At 40.3% G+C, this 22,834-nt stretch overlaps 1 protein-coding gene across 3 annotated transcripts in view; it reads right to left on the bottom strand.

Moving 5' to 3' along the window:
* Nucleotides 1–22,834, bottom strand: part of FRMPD4 (FERM and PDZ domain containing 4) — a 330,978-nt gene that overhangs the window by 288,293 nt on the left and 19,851 nt on the right. Inside the window, exon 1 of one of the 3 annotated variants that reach the window (XM_038135861.1) lies at nucleotides 5,198–7,368. The exons of the other annotated variants lie outside the window; for them this stretch is intronic. Within the exon in view, the coding sequence (XP_037991789.1) occupies nucleotides 5,198–5,238 (41 nt within the window). The 5' untranslated portion in view covers nucleotides 5,239–7,368. Of the gene's footprint in view, nucleotides 1–5,197; nucleotides 7,369–22,834 lie in introns of those variants that run through there. 3 annotated transcript variants of the gene reach the window in all.

The raw sequence follows: 22,834 nt of genomic DNA, 5'->3' as shown, positions 1-22,834 counted from the left end.
ATAACTTACAAGCAGCGATATTGTCATTTCAAAGAGTACTCATAAAAATTGTTCCAAAAATCATATGCAAAACAGCATCAGTAAGTTAATCACACTTTCAACTGTCTCTCCATTAACGCAGAGTTTTTTTAAATTTCACAGGAAAATAAAGACTTGGCAAGGAAAATCACAGAGAAAGAAAGGTGCTATTCTAATAAAGACAAAGAAACATCCCAAAATCTTCTCCAATTGGTTAAAAAATTTAAACAAAAAAAACAAACCATCAACAAAAAAAAACCCAAACCCACAAACAACAGACAGGCTAATTTTAGAACTTTAAATCTAAAAACATACAAATGCTTGGCTGCATAAAAATAATTAAACCATGAAGTCAAGCAATCTGAGTCCCTAAAAAAAAAAACACACCAAAAATCCAAACAAACAAACAGAAAACCAAACAAACAAGAACACAACAGAGCTTAGTAGTCAGAAGATACAGGCACAGCTTCTAGTCTGTTACATTTTAAGGCAGATCTAGGAGAGAACCTTTCACATCAGTCTGGCAGGACATCCTAAGACAGTATCTGGAGAGAACAAAACTGAGCACAGGGCTACAAAGGCTGGAAAGGGAGAGAACAAATCCAAGGCTCCACATCAGTTTAGGCTTCTTTCACTTTTGTCAGCAGCAAGAACTCAAAAGTTCAAACACCTGTGTAGGTACCAAGTCAGTCTGTCTGACTAGAGATGGCCAGCTATGGAAAGATAAACACAAAAAATAAGAATGTGAGATTTATCCACCCCAATAAAAAAGGAATTGGTAAGAAGTTCCTTCTCAGTTAGAAACCCAGTCTCAGGTTTAGCATAATCACAGCAAGAAAAAATATTTGACTGTTCTGTGAAAAGAAGAGCTTACAGGGTTAAGGGTTTTTTGTTGGTGGTGGGGTTTTCTTTTTGTCATTGTTTTAAAGCCAGTTCCAAGGGCCTGGCTAACAAGAACATGGCTATTCATGTCTCATTTCATTAGAATAAATTTAAACTCAAGGATAATGGATGGCAATGCTAAACTTGAGCAGAAAAGTAAAGATCCAGGTAAGACAAATTTGCCTACCCCAAGCAACAGACTGGCATGGCTGTTAAGGGCAGGTCCAAACCTTCCTGGTATCCTCCTGTTTGTTACATGGGTTTAATTCTCCATTAGTTATATTTTTAATGGCTACAATGAGGTCTCGATTTCTACTTTCTTACCCCATACTGCAGGCCTACTTGGAGATTTTCTTTCTGGTGACAAATTACTCCTGATCTCAGAACTTCTCCCACAAATGTAACTGTATGATAGTAGAGATGTCCACCCTACCCTCAGCAGTATTGCCACAGCTTAGAACCTGACAGCCACTCATGGAGACGGACATGTCATTTTCTCCCCAGTGTTATCTGGCAAAGCTACAAACAGGGGCACAGGAGCTTTGTATCCCAACTCTGGAGAGTCACTTCTTCACTCAGTCACATTCAGGTGATATCCAGACAAGCATCTTTCCATATCAAAGTTAGAATTCCTGCTGTGAAAGCTCTGAAATAGAACTGACCTCAACAGACATCGCAAAAACAGTCATTCCCAATAGAAAAAAAAAGTCCAACTAAAACATATTCTATGAATACAGGCTTAAATTCTCAATAACTTCCATTCACTATTCTGCCCTATTGTTTCATAGTTCATCTGTCCAGTACTGACTAGAAACTTGACACTGTGCCCTTTTCTCAGATTTACCTTGATCTGAAAACAGTTCCATGCTCAGAACAGCAGCACCATCCTTCCTCCACTGCCTATACCCATGCTCAGGAATCACCACTCCTACTGTTTCTCCAAGCAGCTGCTAAAAGCAACTGGGAGAGAATACTAGGCACGGCAGACTTCTGAACCAACCTCAACTGTCAGCTCTGTACCTCACCTATGGCACTAATCCTCCATCCCAAATTACAGATGCTACCACACCATTCATGCTTATGCTGCCCACAGTACAGAAATAATCTCCTGCCTTGTACAGCTCCACATCAGGGCACTGATCCATTGAACAAGACTTGTCAATCATTCTCCACCCTTGGAAATTCATCACAATAAAAGGCAGTTGTTTGTGGTTTTTTCCTCCAGAGAATGACACCATAAGATTTATACCAAAACATTTACTCCAGACCATTACCAGATTGGTGAATTTCCAAAACTGAATGGGGGAGAGGCTACATCGTTGTGATCACTGTTTTTGCATGGTATTTTTGGTTTCAGTGTGTGATGGGTATCTCCAAACTTTCAACAGAAACTTTATCCCAAAGCATCTGTACGTTTATGCATAGTACACAATGTGACAGATCTACAAAGTCAAGGAAAGGACAAGATTACCAGAGATCATATTTGTCATAAAACCAGTTTGGCATTCTCTCATTTCTGCACATAATCCTTTTCCAGCTTATGTCCATATTTTCCACTTACCCAGCAAGTATGGACAATTGTTGAAGCCATTGTAGAAGCAGAGTCTCTAAAAGACCCTAAACATAAAGGTATCGCATAAAAACCCCACATAAATAATCAAAACATAAAAAATTATGTATGTTATGTAAAATTTTATATCCAGTAGCCACCTTCTGGGACTTTACACCTCATCTTAAGCTTATTCCAGATAAAAAAATTTGTATGTTAATTCATCGAGACAAAATTTAAATTCTTACCAGATCCATTAAAATCATATCACGACTTTAGGAAGCATCCCTTCCAGCAGTCATGTATAACAGAACTTAGGTGTGCCTGCAAGATCAAGGCTGCAGACTAAAACTGTAGTAGAATACTTGCAACTTAAAATGAGGAGATCTGAATGCACAACAAAATAAAATTTAAAAGAAGTTCCGCATCAGCCATGTTCAAAACAACTTTCTGTAGGTCATCTACCTGTAAGATCACACTCTCAGTCAAATATTTTCTTCAGAAAGGCCTTCCTTCCAGCAGCAAGCAACTGGTATTTTTGGGCAAACTAGTTTTCCAACCCCAATGCACAAAGGGTCTAAAACTGTGGTTTACATTGGAACCTGTCTTCTTCATGAAGCTCTCATAAAACTGGAATAGATACCTGGCTGTAACCTAGGTAACAGCAAGTAAAGTCAAGTCCTGTGTAAACTATTATGTCTTTTAACAACCAGAAAATTAGAAATAAAAAAGTGTTGCTCAGTACAAAAATCATGTACTGCAATCTACAAGATAAACACAGTCTGTAGGTATTTCACATCCTTAAATGAAGCAGAGACAGATACAAGCTTTAAAACTTGCAATTTCATTTCAGAAGGAATCTCCACGTTCTTCTGAAAAATTTCTGTCTTTACTTAAGTACAAATCTTAGCTCTGTCTTCAAGTATGCAGAAAGCTACAGATTTTGTACATGCCAAGAAAGACCCAAGCTTACAATATACATACCTAAAAATTGCTGTGCACCTGACATAATAAAATTTTTGAATGACACATCCCTTTCTCTGCCTTTGATTCTAGACCAAGTGTGACATGAAGACCTAGGAGTTTTTCTAAAACATCATTTCCCCCAAAAAAATTTAGAAGGTCACACAATTCAGTTACCTGGAAATAAATACCATACTACATGACCTATTCCTTATCTATGTGAGCATATTTTCTCTCTCCTCAAAGTCTCTGCTGTAGTTCCTGCTGCTGCAGCTCTAGCGGTATCAGCCAGTAACACCACCCAAGGCAATCCGAGGGGGCTGCTTGTATTGTCATTGTCACATGGTGTCAAATTGCTGTGAGCAGGATGAGACAATGATGTGCTTGAATGACAGCAGCTGTTCTGTGCTGGCATGCCACAAGCAGAGCTGTAATCACAGCCAGGTGCAATGGTGGGAATTTTGGGGGATAAAGGCAGTGCCTGCACCTGTGGCACTCTGTAACTTCTAGCCATGCAATATTTGTTCTTTACAGACCATCTGTCATTTTGACAAGCTCCCTACCTGACCGTCACTGGAGCAGCCACCTTTTTTATTTCCTTACCAAGGCCTTTTTCCCTTTTGTACACCATCCAATTTCTGCCTCATACGTGCCTCATAAACAGAAAAGGATATGGTAACTATGGTGTAGGAACCAGTGAATCATAAGAATTTGAAACACTCCTAGTTACAGCGATCAAAGCTAAATCCTTTAGGAAGATTATCCACACCAGAACCCTGAAAAAGAAATGTGACTCAAGTACTTTCATACAGCATCTTTGAGATGAAGCACAATCCCCTGTGTAACTGCGAAGGGCTACCTCCAGTTATGCTTAACTACGGTGGGAACAGTGTTAACAGGGGCTGCTGTGCCTCTTGATCTATCTATGCAGTTCCAGGCCTGGCAACCGGCTGCGAACGCAACAGTCCACAGGCTGAGACCACAACTCTGAGGCCATTCAAGAGGTTTATTCGGAAAACAAAGAAATAGAGAAAAATAATACAAATCAACCACACATTAAAACAACGAGGAGTATGAGCTTCACAAGCAAGGGATAAGAGACTCCGAATCCACTCGCGCCCCTGCACCCATCACCGTGTGAAACGGCGGAGGGGCAGCGCTCACAAACGATGCGAGTGGCGACGATTTCACCACTTCTCCAAAAATACGGCTCCTGGGGGAGCCGGTGTGCCCGAGGTAGCGCGGGAGCGGAGCGGAGGGGCAGGGCGAGACCCTTCCCGGCGGCGCGGCCCGGCCAGGCGCAGCCCGCTCCTCGGAACTTCGCCCCCCGCTCCGGCAGATGACCCATACCCGCACCGCGGCCACCACCCCCCGAGCACCAGCACACCCCTCAGCCACCGCCACCGCGCCGGGTTCCGGCTTCTGTCGCCGCTTTTGCATTTTCAGAAGCACTCCGGCCGCCCATTCTGGCCGGCGCCTCAAGGAGGGCACCGCTCTCGCCCAACTGCGGCCGCAGTTCGTTCTCCCTTCACAGGGAGAGGGGGATGACCCATCCCGCGCAGGGACATCGGCACGGCCCGGGCAGATACCACGGACAGCGAGCCCTCACCGCCCCACCCCGACACCGAGCCCCCAGCCCCGCTGCCAGAGAAGTTGGGAGCGGCGCGGGCGCTCCCCACGCCGGGCAGCCCCCACCGCTCGCTGCCCCCGCAGGACACGGGCAGCGCCCGCAGCCGCGGGACGCCCGCGGTTCGCGGAGCGGTAGCCGTGGCGGCTAACACCTACCCGGAGAGCTTCCCAATCTTCACAAAGCTAAACACATCCATCCATGCGGCCGCCTAGCTCTGCCCGTCACACTCACTCACTCCAGCAGCAGCGGCGGCGGCGGCGGCGGCGGCAGCTCCATGTCGGGAGAAGGTTGCGTCCAGCGGCAGCAACAGCCCTTGCAAAAAAGCAGGAGCCGGCGGAGACAGCGGCTGCTACCCCCCTCCGGCGGGGAGCTGGGCGTGCAGCATCTCGCAGGACCGGCGCTCATCTGCGCGCAGCCCTGCCCCCGCTCCCCCCCGCCCCGCTCCCCGCCTGCCGTGCGCTCTCCCGGGGTGAGTCCGGACCGGAGCGGGCGCCGGGGCTGCCCGGCAGGAGCGCTGCCCGCAGCCTGCGCTCCGCCAGCCGGAGGGGGAGGCGGCAGCGCTCCGCCGCCCCTCTGCAGTACCCAGAGGAGGGAGGCGGCGGGCTGCTGAGGAGAGCGCGGGGTGTACCGGGGTGCCTTCTCCTCTGGCCGGCCGTGTGTCCGCTCCGGTGGGCGAGCGCAGGGCGCGGGTGGCGGCCCGGGCGAGCGCCGATCGCCCGCCCCAGCCCGAGGCGGCGCTGCGGCCGGCGGGCCGAGCCCCGGGCTCCCCACAGGGCCTCCCGGAGCCGCGGTGCCGGGAAAGGAGGGCGAGGGGTCGGGTGTGAGGGACACGGCTGCGGTTCCCGGGGCAGGGACCGGAACGCTGAGCGAGAGAGGAAGGGGAGCTCGGGTAAGTAGGAGGCGACACCTCCCCAGCCCGGGATCAGCACCCTGGGCCTTGCGAAAGCAAAAACTTGGCAAAGCAGAGAGCCGTCTTAGCTTCGACGATCAAACTGCTCCATGCAGTCCCCGAGGATGAGGAAGGGCCTTTTGGCTTTCAGCCCTCGCGCTGAGTGCTCATCAGTGGTGGACCGAGGACAGGCACCGGGCTGAGATCCACCGCCTGGCTTCTGGCACTATCCTGTGATCTCTCTGTACGTGCCAGGAAAGAGACCCGGCGGACGGCATCCTCGTTGTGGCAGGAACATGACAAGGCTGATTTGTGGCAACATAATTAAGGTCAAGCATTCTTCATACCACATCTTGTGGAAAAATGATAAATCTAGGGCTCCTGACCCAAGAACAAGAACAGATGCATTGCCTTGTACTTATGTCCTGCATCAGGCTTTAAATGAGGCACTGGAGTTTAGATCTCCCCAAGTTTCCTCTGAGTGAGCAGAAGAGGAAGGCAAGTGAAATTCAAGTTCATCTCCACACAAACTCTACACTGTAATACAATAATTCTCAATATGGGAGTGGATTTTCTCCACTTAAGTTTTCATTTGTGTGTTTGTTTTCTGAATAGATTGATATGTGCTTTGCTTTGTGCCTTCACAGAGTTTCAGTCTCTTCTGCAGGCTTGCACCTGCACCCTCCCACCAACCAAGAACTTAGAAAATTACAGTAGAGCTCAACCCATATATTCCTGCAGCCAGATGAAAACAATGCACTTTTTTATACTGAAACTTGAATTGATAAGAGAACAAAAAGAACAGGCCGTACTAACACAGTGTGAATTGGGTTCCAAACTATTCTTTAAAACAATAGCAACAAAGAATGATTGATCCTCTATTTATATTGGGAGAACATTGAACTGCTAGTACTTGCTGGCCCAGCATAGATGTAAACAGCTTGGGCATATTCTGAAACACCATATGAAATATTTTATGTTAGTGCATCAAAATATTTATGTGCTACTTACGTGTATTCTATTTATTTATTGTTATATTAGATTTTTTTAAAACTGCAGAACCTCTGCCTGTCATTCACGCTGCTCTATTGATTGGTAAAAGCTACAAAGATAACACAGTTTCAGCTGGTTAGAAACTGATTTATTTATAAATCTGTCATTATTTATTTATAGACTGAGCAGATAGGCCAAGATCTTACAAAGCTAACTGAAGCTGATGAAATGATATACCATATATAAGATTAAGCACATATGTTCCATATCAAACAAGGTTCTCGTCTTGAGCACTTCATGCTCCAAGGCTTCTCACATAAAGGTGCCTTAGAGCATAGGGGTGAGTGCCAGAAAAATGAAAAAATTCTAAGTGGTCACAGGAATTTCTGTGGTTTCAGGGTCTTTCAGTGGAAAGGCAAATGTGATCCTAGGATATACTGGCTGAAGTATTTGCAGTAGAGATATGTAGAAAAGCAGAAAGAAAAGCAGAAAGCATAAGATCAGATCAGAAATGCCATACTCAGCTTATTCAAAAAGTACATTTATGAAAAATGAGAGCAGGTGCAGGAGTGTTAAAGGTAATGAAGAGTCAGTCTTATGACAAGAAAGAGTTTTGCCTAGCAAAACAATGACTAAGAGATAAAAATGATTGTTGTTTATAAACATCAGTATTATAAACACAGGGTGTGTACCCAAAATGATATGCCTTTATGAAAGTCATTGAAATGTGAAATGAAGCTGAAATTATCTCCTCTTTCTTTGGCTTTCCAAATAGATACGTGCCATATTGTTGTGTTTATAGTAACTTTTATATTTTTGTTTTCCTAGGCAGAAGCTAGTGCAACATGGCAAATTTTCCAGAATGCCTGTGGAGATACTCTTGGACCAGCCAATATGCTGGAGGTCCATTAATAGCAGTATCACAGGAGCCTTACTCCCAGATGTGAGACATGAAAAGAGAACCTGGGCAAGTGTCCTTCCTACTTTGCTAAGTGCTGATAACCTTTTGGAGCTGTGCAATGTGAGAATCACACATGGGGAAGGAGGCTGGGGTATGAGAGTGAGCTTTGGTTCATGGTTCTTTGGCTTCTGCTGTCATAGCAACTGGATACAAAACTGTCAGTCTTATAGTAAAAGATTAAAATTTGCCTACCCAAAGAAGCGAAGCGGTGGGCGTTGTTCTGTTTCAAGAGTGAGTGTTGATATGTAGTTTGGACTGGCTTTGAAACCATCAACTGTACATTGAAATAACATTTTGGTATTTTATCTTCATTTGCAGAAATATCAATTAGACGGTGTCATGACTGCACTCTTGTACGTACATTTATACCTTTCAGTTACTACAGTGGGATTCTTCTCTATAATTCTTCCCAAAATTTCAGGATCCAGCCTCAGCTAGTCATACCCTACATCTGTGGTGCACAGGTACATCACTCCAAACCATCTCTTTCTAGGAAAAGTGACATAAATTGCCTTTTGCAGGTGCTTTATTTTCTTTGTTAACTCCAGTGAGGGGAAGCACAGATGCCTACCTTTGACTAGAGGACTGTCTTCCAGATGACTGAAGTCAGGTGAAGTAAAACCCATTTGGATGTGACAAAGGTACATGTAAACACTGAATGAGAACAGGCAGCCAGAGACAGCAAACCAACATGTACTCAGTATCTCAGTAACAAATAATAATTGAACATGAACATTTCTAATCTGAAAGTAAGTTCCTGGCTGAATTCTTACACAGCTTTTTACATTTTTTTTTTTAGAATAGCATAGTAAATATAGCTTTTTTGAGGGTGCTTTGTTGCCATGTACTATTATCTTTTTATTATGCCTGTCCAGAGTAATCAAATTAGGACACTTAATACTGATGCTTTGTGTAGTCATAGATATCCTTTTGTATAGTCTGTGGGCCAGTAAAAGCCTTAAATTCATACAGCATGGCAGTTTCACAGGCATTTTTAGAGAAGGAAATCTGTGTCATTTTATGATGCTCCCTGTTCTGAAGGAAATGGCAGACATGTAATGCAGACAGGAATGCTATACTATCTAAACTTTAAAACCAAGTAATTTTTAAAACCAACCACTGTAAAGACTTAATTTTTTGAAAACCCTGTTGTTTTGGTCCCAGAGAATCTGCTATGAAGATGCATTGTATATATCTTTACAACTGACATGAAGAAACACTTATTTTTTTGTTCGTGAGTTCTAAGGTTTTTTATTTTTTCTTCTGAGGCACTAAATAGTCCCCAGAAGAAGATGCTTTGGGATTTCCTGGATACCAAGCAGTACAAACATTTAGCCCTGCAGCTGGACCAATAGCATCTCCTGTCATTTATAAGATGCATAAAATTTGATCCCAGATAATTTAAATGAAGACAGGTAGAATCCTAAACCAAACATGTAATATTTAAATACTTCTGTAGGTCTTACAAGTTTTTCTCTCAGTGAATTAAAAGCTCATCACTATAATTTTTTTAAGACTAGTCAAGTAGGGTTTTTAATGATTTGGAATCTTTTAAAAGATACTTTAAAGTGCTGTGTCTCATCTTCAAAATGGTTTAAAATTCATCAAGTTGGAATGTTTTTGTTTTTAGATAAGAGCTGAAGGTTCTATGATTTTTCTGCAGTGCTTGATATTACTCATATCCAAATGGCAACAATGTGTAAAGAAATGTGATAATAAAATCCATTGAGTAAGGCGGTGTTAATACATAGCTGGTGATGCAAAGTTTTAAGGGAAGATATTTTGTCATTGTGATCTCCTACTTACTGATTGTTATTTCTAAAGATAGTTGGTTATGATTCTGTCATGTAGTAAGTCCTGTAATACTCTGGGTACTTGTATTATAAACTGTTACATTCTTTTTTTCAACCTTGAGCCTTTGAAACAGGCCTTTTGTAGAATACATTTCTATATCCTGGTGCTTACCAACACTATACAAATCTATATAAAAATGTTGTAATCATTACAGATTTTCTCCATGTCTGTATTTACAGCATTATCAAGAAGTCCCTCTGCTTACATTGAATCTGTGCACCAGCTTCTACCTGTCATTTTTGGCAACTGTGTCAAATTCTTTTTCAGGCCTATTTTACAATTGACCCATACAGAGTGCTAAACCCTGTATGTTTTCAATTTTGCTGAGTAATTTGATGTGGTGGACATGGTATGTCAAAGTGCAAAATTAGATAATAGATAGAAAATTTAAATTGCAGATAAGATTTTCTTTCTTGCCAATTAAGAAAAAAATCTAGAAGCCTAAAGGATACTGAATTGCATAGAACAATATAAGCAAGAATATTGCAACTGCTGCAACAATTCTAATGAAGCCACACATCTGTAGTCAAGCCTATATTTATCAAGACAGTTAACAAAAACTACTGGTTTTATTATGAACTGAAAACTTTTGCAGTGTATTGAGCCTGTAGCATTAGCAAAACACCATTAAATAGAATATTTGTCTATGCTGCAGCAGGCAGATGAGATTAAGATAAGGAAGAGGACCTTAGACAACATTTTCTACTTCGATGAATAAGACAATGCTAATGCATTAGTTATTTTAAAATGAAATTATTAAAAAGGATTCACTTTTCTGCAATGGGTATGTATGAAATATTCAAATCAGAGTATAGAAAGGACTTATCTGCAGTCGCTGTTTTACTGACAAATGGACCAATTCAAGAAAATGTTAAACATGCTTCTAATCAGCCCTATTCATGGCTTCACTTAATCTAAAATATAACTTGAAACAATCACAAAGTTAAGCACGTGTTTAAGAGTTGGTTGAATAAATATGACTTCACAAATCATAAGAAAATATATAGAGATGAATCAGAAAAAAAGAAATTTGAAATGCTAATGTGCAAGTACTTGTGCTTAAAATTTATTTACAATAAAAGGAAAATTGAGGAAAAGTAAAACCTCATCCACCTTCTTTCTCAAAGGCAATCCTGATTCTGTCATCAGGGCTTTTTTCATACTTTAACCAAAACCGACTGCAGAATGAAAATTCTGTGGCAACTTCAGAGAAAATTATCAAAGTATGAATTTCTAAATTAATAAAATGTCAAAAAGCAGGACTACCGCTGAAGTTTTTCTAGTACTATCTTTGATTAAAATGATCAAATATGTGTTGAATTTTCAAAAGCAGAGGCATATTCAATTTTTTTTAAGATATCAAAACCAAGGACAAGATTGTTATGGTAGAATTGTATTGGGGTAGGAAACCTTTGTTTTTGTTGTAGTCTGAAGTTTAAAATATTTATTTTATTATTATTCCCAGTAGCATATTCTTATATTAGTTATGGATTAAAAATTTGCCAGCTTGTCTGTATTTGTTTTTCTTCAATGTTAGAATGGGACATTATGGTGAAACTCAAGAAATACTGAAAACTTTCGTTCTGTGTGCATTTTCCTGGGAAGTATATGCAAACATCGGAGCAAAGAGGGGAAAATAGCAATGTCTCAGGTGCAAAATAGCTTACAGTCAGAGGAGAGAGAGAACAAAGGAAAAAAAAAGAGATTTTCCCAATGAACAGAAACTTCAGAGACACAGTATTTGTATCTGGGTGCCAAAACCTAGTTTTCTCAGTCCATATTTAGGCATTTTCACATAGGTGGCCTACTTGTCAGTAATACTAAACATTCACAAATGAAAAAGAGATTGCTAGGTACTTTTAAAAGCAGCTTATACAAAGATGCCTGAGTATCTGAAGAGACAAAGCATGTAGTCTTAAAATTTCCAGCCTGTAGATTGAAAGATCACACCCCCCCATATTTTATCCACTACAATGTGTTCTTTTGATCTTAATTGCAGATTTAATACATCTAGGCCTGTGAATTATATGTGAGGTCTCAGGCAGAGGAATTGCTGTTAGCTAAAGTTACAGCACACTGCAGCTGCTCTTCCTGACCATAGCATCAACAGAACAGCCAGTCTGTACATCAGGCGTTGTTCTCAGTGTAAAACTGTGTTTGCAAGGTGTGTACAGGCAACTATTTAATGTGGCTTGCATTAAGAATATTTAATGGGTTTATTTTCCAGGCAGAAGAGAAGACTGCAGGTCTGTCTGTAGTCAAAAGTACAGTCAGATAGTTACTTGCTCAGCATACTGAGTAAAATTATAAGGAGTCTTGCATGCCCAAGACACTTCTGTTTATTGAAGTGACCACTGGTGTGTGTCACTAAGGATTTTGATTTTTGTTCAGGCTCTCTAGTGCTTCTAGAACAGAAAATGAATCCCTAATGTCTTAACAACAAATACTGGAGAGTAACTATCTTGGGAATATGGTATGTGGAAAGACCAGCGGGGAATGCAAAGCTGAAAGGGACAAAAACATCCCATAAAGTTCATATAAGTTTCTTAAGAAAGTGTGTGCAATATTTAGAAATGTACTGCAGTTGATGAAAGTTATCTTGTAAATACAATGCATTTAGAAAACTATTTACTTACTACAATGTACAAGCCTGATGCTTTCAGTTAGGAGGAAATAGAAAACCAGCCTTACAATCCCCATCAGCAAGTGGCCTGTCACGTGCCTGAGTAACCTGCATGTGAAGGCTCTTGTGCCATGTTTTCTGCTAACAGAAATCTGTTTGCCCAGATCACTAAGAAACATTGACAAGAGAGCTTCTCTCCTGTACTCACTTCTTTGGCTACCAGTTCTAGTCTGGGTGAAATTTATAACCTGTTTTGTCTCCTTACTCATTATCTTGGACCTGTTTTACCCCTCCCCCTTTGCAGCATGCAGCACCCCGAGGTTGAAAGCAAAGAGATGGACTGCAGAGCATCCCCTAGGGCAGGCTGTTCAGCCTAGATGGTGCACCTTGATAATACAAATGGACAGGCACACCTTCTGGAGTCAAAAAGGAGTCCAAGAGCCAATGCACAGCATAAGAACCATCAGTCTGTGCAGATCAGCTTACAGGGTAGAGACATTTTAGAGCACAATGCAAGATCACTTTCTTTGTGCTCCCTAGTAGAAACAGTCTTTAGAATTCACTGACATTTAATCATGTGCCTCATATCACTTCTTTTCAGAGCAGCTATTTTGGTGCTATGTGGGGGTTGTCACAGAAATGGTTGCCTAATTCTGATCTAAATTTTGTAATGTGCACCCAGATCTTCTACAGATATGTATTTTACATCCAAATGCAATTATAATAAAGGAATTTAAAGTGATTCCATTTAATGAAAGAGCAGTAACATACTTAGCAGATATTCCTAGCTCTTGCAAAAAAAGAAACATAGCACAATTTCCACAAAGCCCTTGGGAAAATTTTTTCCGCTGCCCAACCTATTGCTTTAGTTTCTGTAGCTGCAGGTGAATGGAATTTTATTCAAATTTAAAAAATCAGGACTTGTTCCATGTAAACATCAGGCATTGGTATTTTCAAATCACTGCGGGCCTCATGAAATGCCTGTGGTTCAGAACTATGTTGGAGCTTAGCAGCCAGAATAATATCAGTGAAGCTGTCAGGAAGCTTGCTGGCTTCATGCAGCAAGGAGCACAGAGCTATATAAGATTTTTCCTTTTGCTTGCAGTGGAGCAGTGAGAAAGAGGTGAGGAAAGAGGCTGCTGGCTTTATGTTCCATGAAATACTTTTGTGACTGTAAATTTAAATCGGTCCAGTGAGTACCTTATGAGTGTTTTAAGATGATATAAATGTCCTATTAAAGTCTTCTTGTATTTCTCTGCTGAGATTAGTACAATTATTTGTTTACAATATGCCAAAGCACTTTTTCCCCTGGATGATTCTTTCAAAGTCAGGTTATTGCATATCTGCATTACATTACTCAGAAATAAAAGTTTCGTCTGAATGAAAACTGAAACCTAAAGTCTTAGATAAAGTCTTAGCTTTTTAAAAAGGAGACAAAGAAGACATAAAGAGAAATTGAATTCTCTAGAGAGCTTTTACAAATCCAGTGTGTTTTGAAGGGTAGTCCATGATTGCAGCTAACTTTACAGGTTTCTGATTGGACAGAAATTCTGCTTTGTCTGCTCTAGTCCTCTAGAAATTCATCCCTTTACGTCCAAAGCCTCCTGGCCTGCTCTGGCATCTTTGTTTTCGTCTTCTAAACCAAACCATGCACAATGTCCAGACCCCCTTCTATAACTTACCTTCTCTGTGCATCCTGCAGTCTCCTGACCCTTCTCTTTTTGAGCACACTCAGTGCCCATTGGGGAAGAAACAACCTTCCCTTCCTCCAAGGGGTCCCTCTTAAAAAAAACACAACCTACACTTAGGGGAAATAAATCAGATGCCCATGAAATTCCAAGCCAAGTCATCCCCAGTCATTGAGAACCCAGTCTTTTCAGACTGCCTCAAGAAACATCTGGGAGAGAGATGCACAACATCTGGTGTAACAATTCCTCAGAAATCTTTTGGTTTAGCACAGCTAAAAACATGTCAGGATATTGGAAGTTTTGAAACACATAAAATTAAAAATACATATTTAGTTGTATCAGACCATCCACTTGAATAATTATTCTGGTTATCCATCGGGCCAACTCCATAATGCTGGCTGTCCTCCAGGGCCCACTTCTCCTATATCTCTGCCAGATGAATAGCCAAATTGTCAAAAAGCCATTGAAGTAGGAAGATTGATAGAACCACACCATAGGGGTCATGACTACACACATCAACTTCCTGCTTAAGACATTTGCATTTGAGAGGAACAAACTCTGCTTACCTGAAAGTCACCTTACAACTTCTGAGTACTTCTCCCTGTGAAGTCAGTGGAGACTGACTGCAAGCATTTTCTGAGGGCAATTCTGTTCATCTAAAGTCTGACTGTTTGGTTGTTCAGCTTGTGTTTTGGTTTTTTAGGGGGAGGAGTGGGAGAATTTAGAGGTGGATTTTCAGCTCTGCACCACCACTTGTGCTCCTGGGTTGGATATCTCAGGTAGTGTCTGTTGCAAGGTAAGCTTGCACCATTCACCAGAGTAAAGAGAAAGGAACAGAGATCTGTGGTTCTGTCAGCTGTGTTAAAAGTAGTTATACTAAATCACAAAATATGCTGGGTTGGAAGTAACCCACAAAGATCAAGTCCCAACTCCTTGGCCTGTGCAGGACCATCTTCGAGAGTCACCTGTGTCCAACAGTATGGGCCAAATGCTTCTTGAACTCTGTCAGGCTTGATGCTGTGACCACTTCCCTGGGGAGCCCTTTCCGGTGCCCAACCACCCTCTGGGTGAAGAACCTTTTCCTGATATCCAACCTAAACCTCCCCTGATACAACTTCAGACATGGTTGACCCTTGGGTCAACCATGGCTGGTCACCAAAGAGAAGAAATCAGTGTCTGCGCCTTCTCTTCCCCTCATGAGGAGATTTTAACCGCAGTGAGGTCTCCCCTCAGTCTCCACCAGGCTGAACAGACCAGGCTTCCCCTCAAGGCCCTTCACCACTTTTGTTGCACTCCTTTGGACACTCTCTAATAGCTTTATATCTTTCTTATATTGTGGCACACAATCCCATCTCTGTGCTCAGATGAGGATGAACTCTGAAGCACAAAGCTAAATAACCGCCACAAATTGCGTATTGTATTTCAGTGCAATTTGGTATAATCTTGATTCTCTTGTAATCAAGAGTCTTGTCACCAGGGTTTAAATGACTTCCCATTAAAGGATTTTTAATGTCAAAAATAACACTTTGAATTTAATCTAGGGACAGGCTTTTTGCGTAAGGGTGCACAGTGCAAAGTTGAAGTCACACTCATTCCAAGACCATCAAAATAAGTGGGCAGCCATACTTCTCAGTGCAGGCTTCTTGGTCTTAGCTTTGAGGGATTCATATTGGTCCAAGACAAGGAAGAGACAGCAATGCCAGAGGTAACTGTAATATTACATTCATACCATGTTGATTCCATACATCCAGGTTCATCCCACTCTGTCTTCCCACTAGAGACTGCAAAACCCTGCCTTCCTCTGCTACTGATTAATCCTCTGCAATTTTTGGTTGACTGTTTCATAATGAAATTCATAATGTAGAGGAACAGATACAAATTCTGTTATTAGAAGCCTGACAGTATCTTTATCTTTTGCAATAAATATGGTACAGAAATTCTCACTTAAATCTCAATTTTGTCCCACTCTGAGTGGGAAAACTCAAAGCCCTTAGTACTGCTTAGATGAGAAATCACCAGGTTAAGAGTTGTGGTGCTCACTGGTGCCAAGAGAGCTTAAAACAGTCATGACCTTGTAGATGAAAAGGAGTAATGGCCAAGCTGAGCACCACAGAGTCCTGCACAAAAGAATCATTGGGACAGAGGAACAATTGATCATATTTTTGGTTTGGATCCACTCCCACAGAGTGGAAAAAGGAATGACTGGTAATTGCTAACAAGGAATGAAGGCAGAAATAAGCTCTGAAGATCACCCACAATATAGGTAAATATAATCATTAAGGGCAATAAAGTGCAAAGGCACAAACCCATGATTTGTCTGTTTATGCAGCATTAAAGAAAAATTTAGAGAACAATGTGGACAAATAACTATATCATTTTTAGAGAATTAAAAAATGTTATACTATAATGCTCTATAGCCTGGTTGCCTAGTTACAAAGCATAGTCCTTAGAATGAAAGGGAAAATAATATTCGTACAAGTGTAAAGCCCTCCAAAATACAAAAATATTACGTCTCTCCATCAGAGCAATGCAGGCATATAGCCATTGTATCTTACAAGTTGCCAGAACTAGACACAAACTTTTTACAGAATTTTATTCCCTGTTTGAGGCACAATATCCGTTTCTACTTCCGAGTTATTCATATGAAATCATAAGTGATCACCATGCAAGGTTTGGAATCTGTCAGTCAGAAATTTTAGGTCACTGAGGTGGACAGAAACTCAGCAGATTGAGGAAGCAACATGACACAGATTTTGAAAAATGTGTTTTATGAATCATGATGGCTTTAAGGTGCTAAGGGTGTTGGTATAAGTCTTAAATAGAAAGGCTGACAGTAGGCCATAAGTTTTTTGAAAGGAAAAAAATATATGCTATTATTCTATAATTGATTTTGTGACTTCACTCCTTTAGTCTGCAGCTTTTATGAGTTTTTGTGCATTAATTGTGTATCTGGTGTTTAAAAGGTTCACCAAAAAGGGCACATGCCATATTCTTAGCATCTACCTGAAAACCTTCCAATTTACAATTAACTTCAAAACACACTGGACTAAGAACACTAGACTAACACACTGCAATAAGAACAGTAAAAGCTTTCAGGAAAATGAGATTTCACTGCTTTTATCACCCTGCTTACTTTCAATTGTTCTGCAACTTGCGGGAATAAATATAAGACTTTTGAGGTGAAGGATCCAAGTCAGTTTGCCTCCTGAAATACCCAGGCTGAATTTCAAACATTACGGGTAATCTTCTGGAGCTTATTTGTTCCAGAAGCAGTGGACTGGTAACTGCATGCCAATTTAAGGCTAGAAATAGCCTTTATTAAAGTTATATGCTGATACAACAGAGACAAAAAAATCTATATTCTATATTAATTGATTAAGAGTTTCTCCATTCACTTCTATGGTCATTATTTATATTTTGTTGCTAGCATAATTTATATGAGAGATGTTTTGTTTTGACATTGTAATGAGATCTCTGTAGACTCTGACTGTTATTTTGCATGGCTGATATTTTTCACACCATCCTGCTGTGAATAAAATAAAAATTTCCTGGACAATGCACGTTTTCAGGAGTTGGCTTTGATAGTCAATTGCCTCAGTAAGAACACAAAAATTTCCAAAATCCCATTAAAACCAGCTTTATGTATAGTTTCATTATTTTTCTTCAAATAAAGGACAGTTTGTAAGAAAAGCAGTTGGAGTCTGGGATTATTTTTATTTTTTCTCTCTGTAGGAAGATGATTAGACAGGTGTCTCATTGCATATTTGTTTTAGACCAATGTGATTTAAAAACACTAAAAATATATTATCCTTTAAATTTAAGCTTAGTATTGTAACATTGAAATTTTTTGTTATATTTTAGTGTATCAAAAAGCTTTCTATAAATTAAATAAAATAATATAAAAAGTTAAATTTTAAATTCCCCAGATAAAGACAGACATCAGAGGAGAGTAATATTGTGAGTAATATTGCAAGAAAATACCTTATGAATACTTTCAGCCCCTTATCCCTCTTCAAATTTACTGTCAAATAATTCAAACAAATGCCAGCTAAAGGAAGACTAATAAAACTGCTGTAACAGGGATTTGAGCATACTCACTACACAATAGTTCTCTATTATTCTAGGATTGTGCTGTTTAGCTAGGATTTGGATAATTTTTAGCGTAAAGACAACAATTCCAATTAGTTCCTTCGTTGGTTTAAAGTTTGATAAATTCTGGCATTAGTCTGCATCACATATAGCTCTCTAAAGAGTTAATAATTTAATGGAAGTGTCTGATAAATCAGAGTGGTTGAAAGGCATGCAGCTTTATGTGAATTTGCTGCTGAAAAAAATCATAAGAGCATTGAGCACATTAGATGTACAATGCAGACCTCAACTTACTCGTTTTGAGAAGTCTAAATATCTGTGGCTAGGAGAGGAATTTATCTACTAGTTCCGGACACAGTAAGTCCGAAAGTAAGGAATACGGTGGATGGAATTGTGATTTGCAGCATGGTGAATGTTGCTGCTAATGACAGTTTTGAAGTCGGGAAGCTCTTCAGTCTGTTTCGAAGGGTGTGTTTCTGTGGTCCCTTAATATTTTCTGATTCTTCTTGACCTTAAAAAATATCCTGTGAATGTGGGCAGAAAAGCTATTTTACTCATTTCACGTACTCAAGGATAGGTAAGACTGATCCTTCTCGATGATCCCCAAGAGTAATCTGAGGCCTTGAGAGTCCCAAAACTCTTTCCAAGAGCTTTGCAATGTTCCTTTTGCAATGTTTTGACCTTTCATTAGTGTTATTTTTAATCCATTTTTTGAATCATCAGGCTAATATTATCACCCCTGGGGTTTTTTTCCAGCAACATCAAAAACCCATTAGCACATAACTTTATGTCTTTGTGATGCATTGATCACTGCTCCTTACTGTAATACTATCTAACTATATCACCTTCATAAATCATTGTGTGTGTGTGTATATATAGGTATATATATTTATATGAAACAGAAGTGGTTATGTCTTCAAGGAACATATACACAATCCTCTTTTTAAAGTTTTATAGTTCAAGAAATTCTTCTACACCATCTTTTAAACTGAAGCCCATAAATTTTCCTTGCAGATCAAGGAAGTGCTAAAGTATATGTATTTTTTATTGACTGTACTTGCTATTTTTCACTGTGTCTGGTCAGAAACTTTGCAAAATGAAGATAGGTTTTTGTATTTTGAGTACCAGATTCTCTCCATAGATTTCTGGCCCCAGGCATCAGTGAAGTGGTAGACATTAAGTTCTATATTTAAAAAAAAAGCGGGGAAAAAAATGAGCACTTTGAGAATGCAGACTTAATAATGCAAATTTTTAAAACTTTTTTAGATGCTGTTTACTATTATTCCATCACCTCTGCCTTCACACCACTTTTGATTTGTGTTTGTGCACAGCCAACTTATTTACCACCTGGCTCATGGACTCCTTCCAGCTGAATAGCGGGCAGACAGAATTTGGAATAGACACACCATTGGCTGGAGTGATGGATGACCCACTCTTGCCCATTTAAAGGTTCCTGTGTCTTTCTACAATGTTCAATATATTCACTGCACTGAGTAGTCATTTTACCTTGAGAAGTTAATGGTTAAGCACTGAGCTGGAAAATATCCACTGTACGAAATGCAATCAGAGGGCTGATGGCCTGCTTTGTCTTACTTGCCAAAAATATGAAGACCCTCCAGTTCTACATCAATCACTCTTTCCTTTCAATATCTTTATAAAGGGACTGGGAAAATTATGAGACACCATCTAAAATACCAGCAACACAGATCATTTTTTGTCCCAATGGATGATAAGTCTCTTATTTTGTAAAAGTTACTCTCTTTCAGATAGGTCCCAAGTTAGAATTAAACCTGCTCAGATTTCTAGGTACTGCCATATGAAATGCATAGATTGCATTGTTTTTTCTGCTCTCTGTAACTAGAACTCCATGTCCTGTCTCCTACCAAGTTTTCTTTAGGAAACTGAGACTGTTGATGTTTGATGAGTTTTCTGATAAATGTCATTGAAATCCCTGCTTCCCCCTCCTGTATGTTTCCCTTTAATGTCTGAGTTGAGTCAGGAGATCCTTGTTTATCCATGCAGGCCTCCTACTGCTTCTGCTTGATTTCCTGCTCATTAGTATGGACCACCCCTGAGGATGGAGAAAGTGATCCTTGATAATGAACCAGCTCTCCCTGACCTCTCTTTTCTCCAGAGACATATTGCATGGCATTCTTCCAAGCAGATGTCTGAAAAAGGCCAAAGTCTCCTCTGCTGTAGTCCAGGTTTATAATATTAAAATTTTATATTTAATTTATATTAAAATTAGGTTTATAATCCTAATTTTCCTTGTTGCCTCCACTCCATCTTCTGAACTCCAGTCATGATAATCACTGCAGCCAAGGGTGCTCGCAGCCCCAGATCCCTGATTGGCCCTTCCTTGTTTGTAAGTATGACATGAGCAAAGCAGCTCCATCATTATCTACTCTGTCAAAGCACACCAGAAGATACCACCGTGATTCTAATTCCCCATGAGGACCAGGGCCAGTGAACATGACGCTTTTTCCAGTTGTCTGAGGAAGACTTTATCCACTTCTTTCTGACCAGGCAGTTTGTAGCAGACACCCACAACATGACCTGTGTCAGTTTGTCCCCTATCCTGACACACAGGCTCTCAGCCCTTTTACCACCTATCCCGCAGCAGAACTCCATCCATCTCTGCTGCAGCATAATTCACCCTTTTTGCCACCCTTTCCAAAAAATCTGTCTCCATCCATCATAATTCTCCAGTTGTGTGAAGAATCCTACCACATTTCTGTGATTCCAATGAGATCATAGCCCTAATTCCTCCAATTTTTTTCCCATGCTGTGGGCATTAGTGTACAGGCTCTCTAGGGAGGCACCCAGATGTGCTTATTTCCCAGAACAGGTATGAGAGCTTCTCTCATAGTACTGCAGGGTACATAACAAGGATGGGAAGAGAGAAATATTAAGAACATGTCATATCACAACTCTTTTTTGCTGTTAGGGAACTCCCCTTGCAGCACTAAGTAAATAATGTTGTGACCTGGGACTTTTCTTGTATGCTTCATAAATTCTGCACACAAGCAGATAAAAATGATCATTTATTTCTGAATAGCAGAAAGGCTGAATTGCTACTTAGGGATAACAAACATGGTTACAGTGGGCTGAAACTACATGATCTTGACATTGGCTCATCATTAATTCAGGTTTCCTGGCAATTTAGTTTTCCTGGTAAAAAAGCACTAACTTAAAAAAAGAGCTTACCACAAGTTAAAAATGCAGAAGCCATTTTGGAGAGACGACTGGAGGCATCTCTTGTCCTGTTGAGTCCCATCTGATTCCCTTCATAGGATCAGATTAATTCCCAATAGTTTTTCTCATGCCATAATCTATATACAGATCACTGTCAAGAGCCACAACTTATTTCAGTAAAAGACCAAGAGTTCCCTCAATATTTCCATACCGTGCTACAACAATTCAATTTGCAAAAGCAAATTAAACTTTTGAAAAGTTTACATCCTGAAACCGCTCTATTCCTTGCTTGCTGGCCTAAAAGTAAAGAGTTCACTTTTGTCAAATGGTGCAAAAGTTGGCCCCACTAATTTTACTTAGAAGATATTTTCCTTCTCTTAGTTCTAATCTTGCAAACACTTGTCAAAAGGTAACAGGGATGGAGATTAGAATATGCCTTGACAACACCATAGGCAGGCATTGGATAAGGGGGATCCTGCTGTTTCAGGAGGCTTTTAGGTTTGCAGCACCTGCCTTGGGTCTACAGTGAGGGGCAGAAGAAAGACATCATCAAGAAAACCCAATGCAGTGAATGCATATGGCAAATAAAAATCACTCAACCTACCTCACATACTTCTCATCTATGCAAGTTTATATTATTCTGCAAAAGTAGAAATAAACTTATGTTTAGGATAAGCTTACCAGGTTCATTAGGAGCTTTAAATCCCAAATCTACTGATACTTTCTTGTTCAACATAGGTTCAGCAGGAGGCTACTTGTAGGTGAACTGATATTTATCATAGTTTTGATATCTCTACACATATCATATATCATGTGAAAATTGCTTTAGAATGCTTGCAGCTTCAAACTTTGGGAAAGTTGGCGTATTTAAATTTACTCAAGAAAAGATAAAATTTATTTGTTGAAGTAGATTTAAGAGTGAGATAAAATAACTCTTCCTTTTCTTCTTTCCTCCCCCCTCAGCAGTACTTAAGCAGTACTTAACAATATTATATCAGTGTAATAAATATATCTTTCTTAGGTATATAGGCAGGGTATCATTGGGTGATGCACAATCAAAGCTATTACTATCTTTCCAAAAGAGCACAGAAATGGGGGAAAAAATTTTGTAATCACTTGGAACACATTTGTCTGTGATTGCTTTAATTTCCATGTTGAACTGTGATGAATGATCCAGCACCACTCATTTCACTTGAAGGTTGTTTCAGATTATATGAAAACTACTGGTTTGGGGATTTTTAAGACTAGAAGTTCCTAAAGGTATTGAGACACCGGGCGAATCTCATCTGCTGAAACTTGACCCTGCCAAACCACACGTCTTGTTTTTGCCAGATCATTAAGGTTCTGTGTTTATTTAATGGATGATATAGGAGTCAGTCTCTTCTGTAGGTGCCTGCCTTGAGTGCCCATCTTAGCCAGGGATCTGGAAGCTTCTGTCTGAAGACTGTAGAGAATGTAAAAGGTCAGTTTGCAATGACTTAAATTGCTAGAAACTGAGTT

The sequence above is a fragment of the Motacilla alba genome, chromosome 1, assembly GCF_015832195.1.
Source record: "Motacilla alba alba isolate MOTALB_02 chromosome 1, Motacilla_alba_V1.0_pri, whole genome shotgun sequence".
NCBI lineage: Eukaryota > Metazoa > Chordata > Aves > Passeriformes > Motacillidae > Motacilla > Motacilla alba.
The sequence above is the reverse complement of the archived record's forward strand: the minus strand, read 5'-3'. Positions and strand labels throughout refer to the sequence as shown.